The following is a 12,199-nucleotide window of genomic DNA, read 5'->3' on the forward strand; positions in this document are numbered from 1 at the left end:
GCGTTTGTGCTCAGTTCAGGCTTCTCCTTCCCATCCCAGCTGCTGCAGGAATTCCTGGGATTTTCCCATGATTTCCTGGTTTATCCTAAAATTTTTCCAAAACATTTATATGTAGATTCTGGCCAAAAAAAAATCTCTTTTATTTGTAGATTCTGCTGCTTGAAAACAGGAAAATGTATTTAAATCATAAATAAATTTTAAAAATCCATTTAAATCATAAATAACTTTATCCAGATTTTTTTAAACGTTTTTTTTTCAGGATCCAGAGCAGCTCCAGGACAAATCCAATGAGATCCTGACTGCCATAATCCAGGGAATGAGAAAGGAGGAGCCCAGCAACAATGTGAAGCTTGCAGCTACCAACGCACTCCTGAACTCTTTGGAATTCACCAAAGCAAACTTTGACAAAGAGGTGAGGAAAAAAACCCCCAAAAATGCCAAAATTTTGGGAAGGGATTGCAGGGGGAGCTGCTGATCCACGGTCAGTGATGAGGTTCATGCACCACGCTGAGTTTTGATGGATAAATCCTGTGGAAACTGAGACCTGGATGCAGCTCTGGGCAGGCAGGAGCGCTGGGGCTCTGCAGGGAGGGGAGCAGGGACTTTTTCCTTTTTTCCTTTTTTTCCTTTTTTTCCTTCTTTTCCTTCTTTTCCTTCTTTTTTCCTTTTTTTTTTTTTTAAGGAATTTCTGAAATAATTCAGGGACCAGCAGGATTTTTGAATTCTGAAGTTCTGCTGTGTCTTTATTTTGGACAACCTTGAAATGGAGGTTTTGGATTCCCATTTTGGGGGAAACAACCACTTCAATTTTGGGGAAAAGCACTCTCGTGTTGGGGGGAAAATATTCCCATTTTTGGGAAAAATGGGAATGGTAGTGGTGCCCTGTGCCTGTGCTGGTCCAGAACTAAATTCACCCTCCCTGGGAAGCCTTTAAAAGCTTAAATTCTTCTTTAACCCCCTTTAAATGTTCTTTTATTTCTCTTTATTTCAGTCCGAAAGGCACTTTATTATGCAAGTAGTCTGTGAAGCCACACAGTGTCCAGACACAAGGGTGAGTAAATTCAAAATTCCCTTCCTGGGGAGTACCTGCCTGCCAAAAATATGTTAAAATAAGAAAATTGTGTAAATTGGGCATTTTTCTCTGCCCCAGGTACGAGTGGCTGCCTTACAGAACCTGGTCAAGATAATGTCCCTTTATTATCAATATATGGAGACCTACATGGGGCCTGCCCTCTTTGCTGTGAGTGGTTCATATTTTATTTATAAAATAATTGTATAATTAATTATAAAATAATTTTATATTTATTATAAACACAATAATTTAATATATAATAAGCATATATTAATATAATGTAACTGTATAATATTTACACATTGATACCTTAGTATATGTTAATGATATGTAAGTAATATATTAAATAAGTTCCTATGTAATAAATTATTTATTTATAATAAAGAAATAAATTTTATTTCTAATTCTCATATTTATTCTTCTGATTTTCCTCTGCTTGTATTTTCCCCCATTTGTATTTTTATTTCTCTGATTTCTCCTCATTTGAATTTATATTTCTCACTTTTTTTTGGCTGATCTCCCTGTGTTTATATTGATATTTATTTTCTTGATTTTCCTCTATTTATATTTCTGTGATTTCCCCCATTTCTCATATTTATATCTCTACTCTCTCTCTACTTGTATAGGTATTTCTCACATTAATTTCTCTGATTTTCCTTTGTTTATACTTGTATTTCCTCGTGTTAATTTCTCTGAGTTTCCTTTGTTTATGTTTATATTTCTCACGTTTATTTCCCGAATCTCCCTCAAATTCTGTTTGTATTTTCCATTTTTATTTTTCTGAAGGCCATCTCTTTAAAAACTTCCATTCCTGATTTTCCTTTGTATCCCTGGGAATCCCAATCCCTACAAACCGCATCCTTGAGATTCCAAATGGGACAGAAACCTCAGTTCGAGGTGATAAAATAGGGGGAAAAAATCCAGTTATTTGTAATTTTAAACCTCAATAACTTGAATTTCCGGCAATCCCCAGTCTCCTCCTGATCTCCCCCAAAGCAGGATGAATTCAGGTGGGATCAACCCCTAAAATCTCATTTTTTTTTGGCTTGGCAGATCACGATTGAGGCGATGAAAAGCGACATAGACGAGGTGGCTCTGCAGGGCATCGAGTTCTGGTCCAACGTGTGCGACGAGGAGATGGACCTGGCCATCGAGGCCTCCGAGGTGGGGCTGGGGTCCCCTCATCCATCCCCTGGGCATCCCTCATCCATCCCCTGGGGTCCCCTCATCCATCCCTTATCCATCCCCTGGGGTCCCCTCATCCATCCCTTATCCATCCCCTGGGCATCCCTCATCCATCCCTCATCCATCCCCTGGGATGGACCTGGCCATTGAGGCCTCCGAGGTGGGGCTGGGGTCCCCTCATCCATCCCCTGGGGATCCCTCATCCATCCCCTGGGGATCCCTCATCCATCCCCTGGGGATCCCTCATCCATCCCCTGGGTTCCCCTCATCCATCCCCTGGCATCCCTCATCCATCCCTCATCCATCCCTCATCCATCCCCTGGGGTCCCCTCATCCATCCCCTGGGCATCCTTCATCCATCCCTCATCCATCCCCTGGAATTTGCCATTCCTGCCTTTGGCCACCCTGGAGCTGCTCCTGCTATTCCAGGGGGAAATGGGGAAATTCCTGGCTGGTTTTGGGCTCACAGCACCACGAGAAAAGCCCTAAAAAGAGATTGTGGCGCCTCTTTTTGGGAGCTTTATATTCTTCATTTGGGGGTTTTTAGCTCCTCCTTTGCGAGTTTTTGGGCTCCTTTGGGAGTTGAGTTTTTGGTTCCTCTTTTGGAGGTTTTTAGCTCATTTGGGAGTTCGATTTTTGGCTCCTCCTTTTGGCTTTTTTAGCTCCTCCCTTGGCAGTTTTCAGCCCCTCCTTTGGGACTTTTTAGCTGATTTGGGAGTTGAGTTTTTGGCTCCTCTTTTGGGACTTTTTAGCTGCTGATTTGGGAGTTTTTAGTTCCTCATTTGGGACTCTTTGGCTCCTCCTTTGGGAGGAGTTTTTAGCTCCTCACTTGGTTCTGGCCCAGGTCCTGCTCCCCCAGGTAAATTGGGGGTTTTTGTCTGACTCTGCATTTGGAATTCCTGTTAATCCCAAAATCCTGGGGTGGTTTGGGTTGGGAGGACCTTAAATCCCAGCATGGGCAGGGACACCTCTCACCATCCCAGCACTCTCCAGCCTGGTGGGTTTTGTTCAAATAACCCAATTTTACCATTCTTATTCCCTATTTCCACCCAATTCCACATGCAGCTCCTATCACAGGGCTCTCCCATGCTTTTCCTGGAAATAATCCATGGGATTAATAAAATAATGTCCAAAATTTTGGGGTCTGTCACAACCATGAGGGGCTTTATGCCAGAAGATGGTTCACATTCCATAAAATCCATGATTTATGAGTCAGACCTGGAATTCTGGATGAAATAAAAGTAATTATCCTGTGGAATGGCTGGGGCTGGAGAGGAATTTGGGGAATTTGTTCTGCATGCAGATGCTGTTTGCAGAAATTATCTGTGGGGATCAATAACAGCTGAAACTTTGAAGGGCTCTGCATGAATCACATCCATTTTTTTAAAAGCAGCTAAGTCTAGATTTATGCTTGCATTCCCAAAAAATAAAAAAATCAAGGATAAAAGGACAGGCAGCAGCAGTGGGGTGGGGTTTATTTGCTCCAAACCTTTTGCTCCTTCACCTCGGGGTCACTTGGTAATTACACCTGACAGCCAAGTGAAAATGGGGATAATTGTGCCCTGTGAGGAGGGATGAGGAATTAAAGTGGATTTTGGAATATTTAAAGTGGATTTTGTAATATTTACCTCAGTGCAAAGTGCCCTTGAGGCAGCTCAGAATTTGTGCTGGGGAGCAGGGAGGGGAATGGGGAATTTGTGCCTCCTGGAGTTGATCATTCAGCCTTTTAATGCTGAAAAAGATTACATAGAAACAGATAAAAATGTTGATGAAAGTAAACTTTTCACCTCTTTTTCTTCTCTGCAGGCAGCAGAACAAGGACGGCCCCCAGAGCACACCAGCAAGTTCTATGCCAAGGGGGCACTGCAATATTTGGTCCCTATTCTAACCCAGACCTTAACAAAACAGGTGAGAGCCACATTCCCTGAGGGAATCGCAGCTCAGGAGCTCTTGGGAAGGGGGTTTGGATTCCTCTGGTCCCATTTGGATCCCAGAAATGCCTCAGAAGGGGCGGTCCCTGGTCTGTGATGAGCTTTCATGCACCACTCTGAGCCAGTGATGCAGCACGTTTTGGGCTGAGACTGGGACTTGCCTCGTTTTCCCTGATCACATCCCAGCATTTGTGGTTTCCAGAGGGGTTTGGTGATTCCCTGTATTCCTGACAGAATATTTGGGATTTAAACCAACTATTGCACAGCCCCTGTCTCATGTGGGCTCCAATTCCAGGGATTTTTGAGGCCTTAGGCCCTGTTAAACACTTCCAGGGATTTACTGGAGCTGTGCTTCCCAAGATTTGTGGTTTCCAGAGGGTTTTAGTGATTCCCTCTATTCCTATTTGGAATATTTGGGATATTAAACCAAATATTCCACAGCTTCATGTGAGCTCCCAGTCCCTGGGATTTTTGAGGCCTGGATTTCTTTACTCCCTGTTAAACTTCCAGGGATTTATTGGAGCTGTGCTTCCCAATATTTCTCGTTCCCAGAGAGGTTTGGTGATTCCCTCTATTCCTGACCCAAGAATGTGCTCTTGGGCCTGTAACTTGTATGATTGTCCTTGGTCCCAAGCTGTAAAAGGAATTATTTTTTCTCCTTACTCTATGAAGAGAGCTCACTAACCCTTAATAGGAAGCCCAGACCCTCACCCTAAGGCAGCGCAAAATCTGTAATAATTAAAGTTCAACCTTCAGGCATCACCCTGGCGTTTTTCCCGCAGGACGAGAACGACGACGACGACGACTGGAACCCCTGCAAGGCGGCAGGGGTGTGCCTGATGCTGCTGGCCACGTGCTGCGAGGACGACATCGTCCCCCACGTGCTGCCCTTCATCAAGGAGCACATCAAGAACCCCGACTGGCGGTACCGCGACGCCGCCGTCATGGCCTTCGGCTGCATCCTGGAGGGGCCCGAGCCCAACCAGCTCAAACCCTTAGTCATACAGGTCGGTGTGTGCGTGTGCTTCTTCAGGGGAAGGTGTTGGGTTGTGTGAGGTTTTCGTTTAAGGAAAGTCAGGAGGGTGTAATCCGGTTTTGGAGGTAAAAAATCACTTGTTTAAGGGCTGCTAGAGGTGTAAGTCTTGTGGTAATTTGGAGGAGAATGTCTGATTTCTACATGCTCTTATTTTAAAAAAATTCAAAAGGATATCACCTGTTTTGAACGTTTATGAAACCTGAGTTTTGTAGGGTTTTAGAGCCCAAAATCACTTGGTTAATTGATTTGATTTTAAGGAAAATCAGAAGGGTATCACCTGTTTTGAACGTTTCTGGAGCATGAGTTTTGTAGGGTTTTAGAGCCCAAAATCACTGGGTTAATTGATTTTATTTTAAGGAAAATCAGAAGGGTGTCACCTGTTTTGAACGTTTCTAGAGCCTGAGTTTTGTAGGGTTTTAGAGCCCAAAATCACTAGGTTAATTGGGAGAGAATGTCTGGTTTCTACGTGATCTTATTTTGAGGAAAATCAGAAGGATGTCACCTGTTTTGAACGTTTCTGGAGCCTGAGTTTTGTGGGGTTTTGGAGGGTTTCATTTGAGGAAAATCAGGAGGGTGTTAATCTTGTTTTGGAGGTAAAAAATCTCTTGTTTAGGGTTTTTTTGAGTTGAAAATTGCATGGTTATTTGGAGGCAATTTGGTTTTTTTCCCTCACGTGGTTTCTCCTGGGTCCTTGCAGGCCATGCCAACGTTGATAGAGCTGATGAAGGATCCCAGCGTGGTGGTCAGGGACACGACAGCCTGGACTGTGGGCAGGATCTGCGAGATGCTGCCCGAGGCCGCCATCAACGACATCTACCTGGCCCCGCTGCTGCAGTGCCTGATGGAGGGGCTGAGCGCCGAGCCCAGGGTGGCCACCAACGTCTGCTGGGTGAGGAACCCCCCACACCCCTGGGAACAGCAGCTCCTGCTGGGATCTGCAGGGGTTTTGGTGTCACCAAGTCTGAGCCTTCTGCCTGCAGCAGTGCAATTGTGCTGGCTCTTCTGTGCTCATCCGTGAGTTTGGTGAGCAACTCCAGGGATTGGGAGTTCAGCCCTGCTCCAGGCAGCTTGTGCAGATGCCTGGGACTTTTTCCATGAGGGAATTTTCCTTAATATCCAGCCTGGACATCCCTTAAGGCTGTTTGGTTTTGGCTGTCCAAATCTTGCCCGTTTTCCCTCACGAATCTCTCCTTTTTTCCCCCTCATCTTTTGCCCTCACGAATCTGCCCCGTTTTCCCCTCACGGATCTCCCCCCATTTTCCCCTCACGGATCTCCCCCCGTTTTCCCCTCACGGATCTCCCCCGTTTCCCCCTCACGGATCTCCCCCATTTCCCCCTCACGGATCCCCCCCATTTTCCCTCACGGATCTCTCCCATTTCCCCCTCACGGATCTCCCCCCGTTTTCCCCTCACGGATCTCCCCCCGTTTTCCCCTCACGGATCTCCCCCCGTTTTCCCCTCACGGATCTCCCCCCGTTTTCCCCTCACGGATCTCCCCCCGTTTTCCCCTCACGGATCTCCCCCCGTTTTCCCCTCACGGATCTCTCCCATTTTCCCTCACGGATCTCTCCCATTTCCCCCTCACATCTCCCCCATTTTCCCTCAAGCTGGATATTTTGATATTTTGTGTCCCAGGCCTTCTCCAGCCTTGCTGAAGCTGCCTATGAAGCTGCAGATGTGGCTGATGATCAGGAAGAGCCAGCAACCTACTGCTTATCCTCCTCCTTTGAGCTGATAGTGCAGAAACTGCTGGAGACTGCAGACAGGTAAAGCAACCTTCCCAAAAAGCCTTTTCTCATTTATGTCCCACTCCACGCTCTCAGGCTCTCCTTGGCACCTGAGATCTGGTGTTGGATTAAAACGTGGCTTTAGTTGGTATAAAAAAAATCCCCAGAGGAATAGAGGATGCAAATCCCAGGAAAACAGCTCTTCCCACTGAATAATTTCTCATAATTTTGTCCATATCTGGTTTTAGGAAGTCCAAAAGTGTCCCTTCTCCCTTTTCCTTCAAATTTCTCCTGTTTCCCCTCACGACTCTCCCATTTTCCCCTCACATTTCCCCTCACGACTCCCCCATTTTCCCCTCACATTTTCCCCTCACATCTCCCCCATTTTCCTCTCATGACTCCTCCATTTTCCCCTCACATTTTCCCTTCACATCTGAGGTAAAATATTTTGCTCTCAGATGCAGGGGAAAAAGGCTAAACCTCAAATTTGCTGGTGGCTCGAAGGTCACATAAATCTGACAGCTCCAGGTTCAATCCCTGGATCAGCTCCATGGACTGATGGAGCTTTCCTTGCTGCTGATTCTCCTTAAAAGCCTTGTCCCAGTTCAAAATTTAAACTCTTTCCCTGTCTTCATTTACATCCAGCCAGGAGTGGAGTGTCTGGCTCAAGGCTCTGGAGCCCATCAATCATCTCAGGTGCCTTAATTCCAAATTTCACACCCTCAGGGGTGTCTGGGGAGGGGCTCTGAAGTGCTGCTCACCTGACACCAACTCCGAGGCTCCTTCTGTCCCTCTCCTTGTTGTGAGAGCTGCTGAAAATCATTTCAAAAACGGAAAATCGTTAAAAACAAAACTGCCAGAAGCGGCTTCACAAATTCCCTTTATTTCAAGGCTTTTCAAGTGGCTCCTGCTTGTCACAGCATTCAAATGGAGCTGTTGCTGGTTTACTAAAATTAAAAAAAGTCTGTTTCCAAGCACTTGGAGCTGCAAATCTTCCTCCTTCTGTTGCAGACCTGATGGACACCAGAATAACTTGAGGAGTTCTGCCTATGAATCCCTGATGGAAATAGTGAAAAACAGTGCCAAGGACTGTTATCCTGCTGTCCAAAAAACCACGCTGGTCATCATGGAGAGGCTCCAGCAAGTGCTGCAGATGGAGGTGGGTAAATCCTGATTTAAAATTAAAAATTTAAATTTAAAACTCTATCCCTGAGAGTGTCCAAATCCAGGGATGGTGGGAGGTGTCCCTGCCCATTTGGGATTTAAGGTCCCAAACCACTCAGGGATTCTATATTCAGCTTCTTCACAGCCCCTGTGCTCTGAAATCTGAAAAGAACAAATATTTAAAGTACAACCTGGCTCTCCCTGGAGCTGCCAGGATCCCAGGCAGCCTCTTCACACGTGGGATTTTGTTCTTGTTTCAGTCTCACATCCAGAGCACCTCTGACAGAATCCAGTTCAACGACCTCCAGTCTCTTCTCTGTGCTACTCTCCAGGTAAATTCTCTCTCCTGAGTTTGCTGTGGGAATAAAGTGATTTTTGAGGTGTTTTTGTGCCCCTAAAGCTGCACCCTCAGCTCCCAGTGCTGAGAGTTGAATGAAAAAAGTGGGTTTTGGGTCCCAGCTGACACGTGGGAGGTGATGCAAGGTTCAGAAGTCTCTGAGTTGTGCTCTAGAGACAAAATTCAGGGCAATATGACTCAAAGAATGCTGCTGGGGATTTTATAGGTTGTCTGTGCTGTCAGATTGGTTCTTGGGTTGGCTACAGCCTCAACAATCCCACAGACAACAACAACAAAAAAAATTCCCTCAAGGCTTTTTAGAGATTCCCTCATCTGCCTCTCGTGCTTGGTGCTCCTGATCCAAATGGCACCAATTAAAATGTTCTGAGTGTCCTCAGAATTCCCAATTAAACATCTGCTGATGAGCGGGAGCCATCAGGGCTGTGCTTACCGTTGCAAACGCCACTCAAAAAAGGGTTTTTTTCCCCCAAAATCAGCTCAGAGCAACCCAGGTGGTCTCCAGGATAATTTGAGAAATCCTTAATTTCATCCTCAAAAGCTTTGTGGTTATTTTCACGCTCCAATTTTAGGGTAATTTTTGAAAATAATGAGAAATGAGAATAATCTTGTCTTAGAAAGTTTCAATGGGGAACTTTCGCCCTGGAATCTTGCAGGGTGGGCACTGGGGAGCGTAATCCAGGTGGAATTAAGATGCCAATTTTAATTTCTAAATGTGTTTTTTTTACTATCCCAGAACCTGAACCTGAATTTTTTATCAACTTGCAGCAAATGCTTGAAAGCCACTGAGTAAAACTCAGCAGAGGGGCTTTCTTCAGTATTAAAAAAATAAAATGTATGGGGGGTTTTCTCAATTTTTGTTGTTGTTTTGCTGGAAATGCAATTACAAACATCCAACAGAAGAAAAAGCCTTTGTTAATATTGAAAATTAAGTGAGAAAATCCTGTCACTGGAAGGAACAACTTGGATTAGTGGAATCTGTTCCTGTCCTTGGAATTTAGGGATTTTTAAGCTCCCCTCCCACCCAAACCATCCTGTAATTCCATAAATCAAATCTTAATTATATAAACAGCCAAAGTCCATCTTTGTGGAGTGAAAAATGAAACTTTAAATAATTACTTTCTTCTGGAAATTAAGGATTTTTTTTCTTTTCCTGGGAACTGTTGTATTTTAACCACTTCAAGCATTTCTAAACTTTAATTCAGATGGGTTCAACCCCTACAAGCTCAGCTGCGACAGGAAAAAAAAAGGATTTCATTATTATGTTTTTTTAATAGGCTAAATTTGGGCTGGTCACATTTAATTCCAGCTTACACATGGCAAAGCTTTGAGAACAGCCCATGCAGCAGGAAAGGGAAATTCAGCTGGAAAATCTGAATGCAGCCAAATGAACGGGACTTTGCAGCCACAAAAGCAGATTTTTTTGGCTGCAAAAGGGTTCACACAGCAGCTCTTTCATCCTTATCAAAGCTCTCAGGGCTGTGGGAATGCTTTATCTGTAGGATAAGCAGCGATTTTTCCCCAATTTCCACCATTTTTCCCTCAGAATGTGCTGCAGAAGGTGCAGCAGCCATTGGTGTGGGAATACTTTGCCTATGGGATGAGCAGTGATTTTTGCCCAATTTCCATGATTTTTCCCTCAGAAGGAGCAGACCCATTGATGTGGGAATGCTTTACCTGTAGGATAAACAGTGATTTTTGCCCATTTTCCACCATTTTTCCCTCAGAACATGCTGCGGGAGGTGCAGCATCCATGGCTGTGGGAATGCGGTACCTGAGGGATGGATGGTGATTTTTTCCCATTTTCCATGATTTTTCCCTCAGAAGGAGCAGGCCCAGGGCTGTGGGAGTGCTTTACCTGTAGGATAAATGATGATTTTTGCCCGTTTTCCACGGTTTTTCCCTCAGAACATGCTGCGGGAGGTGCAGCGTCCATGGCTGTGGGAATGCTGTACCTGAGGGATGGATGGTGATTTTTTCCCATTTTCCATGATTTTTCCCTCAGAAGGAGCAGGCCCAGGGCTGTGGGAGTGCTTTACCTGTAGGATAAACGGTGATTTTTGCCCGTTTTCCACGTTTTTTCCCTCAGAACGTGCTGCGGAAGGTGCAGCACCAGGACGCGCTGCAGATCTCGGACGTGGTGATGGCGTCGCTGCTCAGAATGTTCCAGAGCACGGCCGGCTCCGGGGGGGTGCAGGAGGACGCCCTGATGGCCGTCAGCACCCTGGTGGAAGGTCAGGAATGGGGCTGGATCCGGCAATTTTGGGCAAAGTGGTGAAAAATGTAATTTGTGGCGCAGGGAAGGTGGGGGAGCTCCATGCATGGAAGTGTCTGAGGCTGGAGCAACGTGGGACAGTGGAAGGTGTCACTATAAGGTCCCCTTCAACCCAAGAGATCCTGGGATTCTGAAATCCAAACCACCTTAGAGCGTGGAATTTTGGTTTCTTGTATTTTTTTATTATTCCCAGGGATAAAGCAATTAAGGAGAGCTGGGGGTGTTGTCATGGCTGAAGTGTCCAAGGGTTTGGAGCAGCTTGGGGTAGTGGAAGGTGTCGCTTTAAGGTCCCTTTCATCCCAAGAAATCCTGGGATTCTAAAATCTAAACCAGCTTGGAGCATGGAATTGTGGTCTGGTAGATTTTCTTATTATTTCCAATAAGAATTTGGGAATTTGTCCAGTCCCAGGAGGACCTGGATAATGTCACTGTTCTCAGTTGTCGAGTTGTCGAGTGATTTTTGGTTTTTGCTGGGTTTGGGTGGAATTTGAGGGATTTCTGATGTGTTGTTTATGGCAAATGCCAGGAATTGGGTTTTTTCCTTCTCACTGGAATGTTTTCCCTGCACAGTCCTGGGTGGAGAATTCCTGAAGTACATGGATGCCTTCAAACCTTTCCTTGGGATTGGGCTGAAAAACTATGCCGAGTACCAGGTGTGGATCCAGTTCCTCCCTTTTCCAGGGGAATTGTGGCTGCCAATTCCAGGGGAATTTTCCAGGGCCAGGTTGGATGAGTGTTGGGATAGTGCAAGGTGTCCCTGCCCATCCAGCGGGGTCACTTCCAACCCAAACAATCCCAGGATTCTCAAATCCAAACCACCTTGAGCGTGGAATTTTGATGTCTTAGGTTTTCTTAGTTATTTCCAAGGAAAAATGTGGGTAAGGCAGCAAATTCCCCTTGGAATGTCAAATCCTGGTGCCTACAAGGGGAATTTGGAGGTTTTTTTTCCCCAGCCCAGATCCTAGCTGGGATTTTCTCTTGGCATATCAAATCCTGGCTGGGATTTCCCCTTGGATTATCAATCCTGATGGCCTCCATGGGAATTTTGGAGTAGTTTTTCCAGCCCAGATCCTGGCTGGGATTTCCCCATTGAAATTGATATTTAGTAATGTTTTCCCAACCCAAATCCCTGACACTCCTGGATGTCCTCATGCCTCACCTCCATGCTGTCAGCCAGCTCGTTACTCCCAGAATTTAATCACCCTCCCATCCCTCTGGAGCACCAGGACGACCCCAAATCCCCCAGGGGTGACCCCAAATCCCTGGGGATGACCCCAAATCCCCCAGGGATGACCCCAAAATCCCCAGGGATGACCCCAAATCCCCCAGAGCTGACCCCAAATCCCTCAGGGATGACCCCAAATCCCCCGTGATGACCCCAAATCCCCCAGGGATGACCCCAAATCCCCAGGGATGACCCCAAATCCCCCAGAGCTGACCCCAAATCCCTCAGG

At 45.8% G+C, this 12,199-nt stretch overlaps 1 protein-coding gene across 2 annotated transcripts in view; it reads left to right on the forward strand.

Moving 5' to 3' along the window:
* Positions 1–12,199, forward strand: part of KPNB1 (karyopherin subunit beta 1) — a 31,026-nt gene that overhangs the window by 10,310 nt on the left and 8,517 nt on the right. For both annotated transcript variants that reach the window (XM_074557605.1, XM_074557606.1), the window contains exons 5-16: positions 260–412; positions 992–1,051; positions 1,151–1,240; positions 2,126–2,236; positions 4,064–4,165; positions 4,971–5,195; positions 5,922–6,113; positions 6,860–6,990; positions 7,963–8,110; positions 8,376–8,447; positions 10,560–10,704; positions 11,316–11,398. In XM_074557605.1, the coding sequence (XP_074413706.1) occupies positions 260–412; positions 992–1,051; positions 1,151–1,240; positions 2,126–2,236; positions 4,064–4,165; positions 4,971–5,195; positions 5,922–6,113; positions 6,860–6,990; positions 7,963–8,110; positions 8,376–8,447; positions 10,560–10,704; positions 11,316–11,398 (1,512 nt within the window). The remainder of the gene's footprint in view (positions 1–259; positions 413–991; positions 1,052–1,150; positions 1,241–2,125; positions 2,237–4,063; positions 4,166–4,970; positions 5,196–5,921; positions 6,114–6,859; positions 6,991–7,962; positions 8,111–8,375; positions 8,448–10,559; positions 10,705–11,315; positions 11,399–12,199) is intronic.

This window comes from Zonotrichia albicollis, chromosome 23, assembly GCF_047830755.1.
Source record: "Zonotrichia albicollis isolate bZonAlb1 chromosome 23, bZonAlb1.hap1, whole genome shotgun sequence".
Taxonomy (NCBI): Eukaryota; Metazoa; Chordata; class Aves; order Passeriformes; family Passerellidae; genus Zonotrichia; species Zonotrichia albicollis.